The sequence below is a fragment of the Arachis ipaensis genome, chromosome B7, assembly GCF_059453495.1.
Source record: "Arachis ipaensis isolate K30076 ecotype BB chromosome B7, ASM5945349v1, whole genome shotgun sequence".
Classification (NCBI taxonomy): Eukaryota; Viridiplantae; Streptophyta; class Magnoliopsida; order Fabales; family Fabaceae; genus Arachis; species Arachis ipaensis.
This window is the reverse complement of record NC_142442.1, coordinates 70,330,964-70,332,857: the sequence shown is the minus strand read 5'-3', so window position 1 is coordinate 70,332,857 and position 1,894 is coordinate 70,330,964. Positions and strand designations below refer to the sequence as shown.

Sequence of the window (1,894 nt, the reverse complement as noted above, 5' to 3'; positions counted from 1 at the left end):
GAGAACGAATTCACAAAAGAAACAAGCTTCAGATTCTGTTTCCAGAAAAAATAAATTACCCTACCTTAAAACATTCATGTGCCAAAAAAGTAGGATCATGCTACTTGGCATAATTTCATTCCATGTTATTAAAAATGGCCAGCACACTAAAAATAAGTGATAAAATAAAAGAGAATATGTAAATATTTGATGCTCAAGATGCAAATATGCAGACTTAGATGGCATAAAAGGACATTAATAAATCAACTACACCTCACAAGATCCTATAATAATGAACTTCACTCAGTGCTAGTACTAAGTATATACCGCATCAAGTAAATAAAAAGCTAAGCTTTCTTCCTATCAACAACTAATTTATCCAACGAACACAATATATAGGCAGCGTGTGTGTACAGTGAATTGAGTGTAAATTGTCTTTTATTAATAACAAGATGAAAAGGTAGATCTGTAAATTGTATAAAGTTCATAGATGATTAGAGACAAAGTTACAGAGGAGAGACAACTACCACAACAAAAGAATTCATAATCTCTTAACTTCTTACCAATACCAAGCATCAATGACACATGCTAAAACAATAGAGCAATCAAAAGATCTTTACCCCACATCTACATACTGAAAAAACAAGCACCGACTAAGATATGAGCTAACAAATTCTACTTCTACCAACAAATTATGCTCATTGATCATTTTTAACAACAAACTCAACTATAATTTTTCAATCCAAAGCAGCAAACAATATTGAAAAAGAAAGAATTTGCAGACTGAAATTAACTTAGTTGTCTATATGTGCAGTATTTAACATAAGAAACTAAACATGGCATACTTGAACATACAAAATCATTCAACAAACTTTAGGGATTGTGTCAATTAAATAAATAAACTTTGCGTATTAAATTTGGATTGCAATAGAATATTAATTTTCAGTCACTTCACTTAATCAAAATTTCATGCACGAAACCTACTTGAAGACGCAGCGACTGCGAGCTCGAGAAATGACAGGTATGAACGGCGGTGCGGGCAGCGCCTCCTTCTCCTCGCGAAACACTCCTTCTCCTCTCTGGCCATCGCGTTCCTCTCTTCGTCGACAAAGTGTGGATCCGTTGCTGGCTACATCATTTACTTTGGCAGCTAACTCGTAGGCTCCTTCAACACATGCTCCCAAGGCCACACCAGACACGTAGTTTTCCCCAAGGAACATCCCCGCAAAGCCGGTGTCTTTGAGAGCGGCTTTAGCAACATTTAGTAGCTCAACATGGCCAATTAAGAACTGTGGAACAGCTTTAGGCCACAGTTTCACACCTAATACAGTTGGATTATTGGCATTTGGGTTTATAAGGATTTTTCGCAAATCTCGATCAGCTACTTGAATGAGTTCACTATCCATCTGTCATTGAACGAGAGGTTTTAGGTATCAAAAGGAACTAGGGAAAAGAAATAAATCTTGTAATCAGACAGAAATGGTCATATGGAACTTGTTTGAATATAAAAAAATTATCAAACCTTTGATAACATTCCAGGATTGGTAGCTCCTCCAATGAAATTCAATAGTAGAAGCTGTCCAGGTGGAGCCCGGTTAAGGAAAATTGATGAGCTATATCTTGTTCCTGTCATGTGTCAAACCCAATCATGTGTTAATTTTCACAAACAGAGCAATACATTATCCAATACCCAACAACTTGTATTCTGATTAGAAAGCAGAAGGAAAACCAAAGAGCGCATATTTGACAAAAAGATATAACTATGATCAAAAGTCAAAATTGAAGAACCCATGTGCATGCTAACCGGCCCCTTATTTTATTGAAAATGATAGCTTTTATTGAAAAAAAAGGATAATTACAGTAATTATGATGAAAAATAGGGTTATGACATATAACACTAACACTTAACATATAA

General features: G+C 35.3%; 1 protein-coding gene across 1 annotated transcript; it reads right to left on the bottom strand.

Moving 5' to 3' along the window:
* Positions 1 to 959: 959 nt before the first annotated feature.
* On the bottom strand, positions 960 to 1,601 carry LOC107609875 (protoporphyrinogen oxidase 1, chloroplastic-like). The gene is made up of 2 exons (XM_016311926.3): positions 1,502 to 1,601; positions 960 to 1,385 (listed from the first exon to the last, which is right to left on the bottom strand). The coding sequence occupies exons 1-2, from the start codon at positions 1,511 to 1,513 to the stop codon at positions 960 to 962; spliced, it is 438 nt and encodes a 145-aa protein (XP_016167412.2). The 5' UTR covers positions 1,514 to 1,601.
* Positions 1,602 to 1,894: the final 293 nt, after the last annotated feature.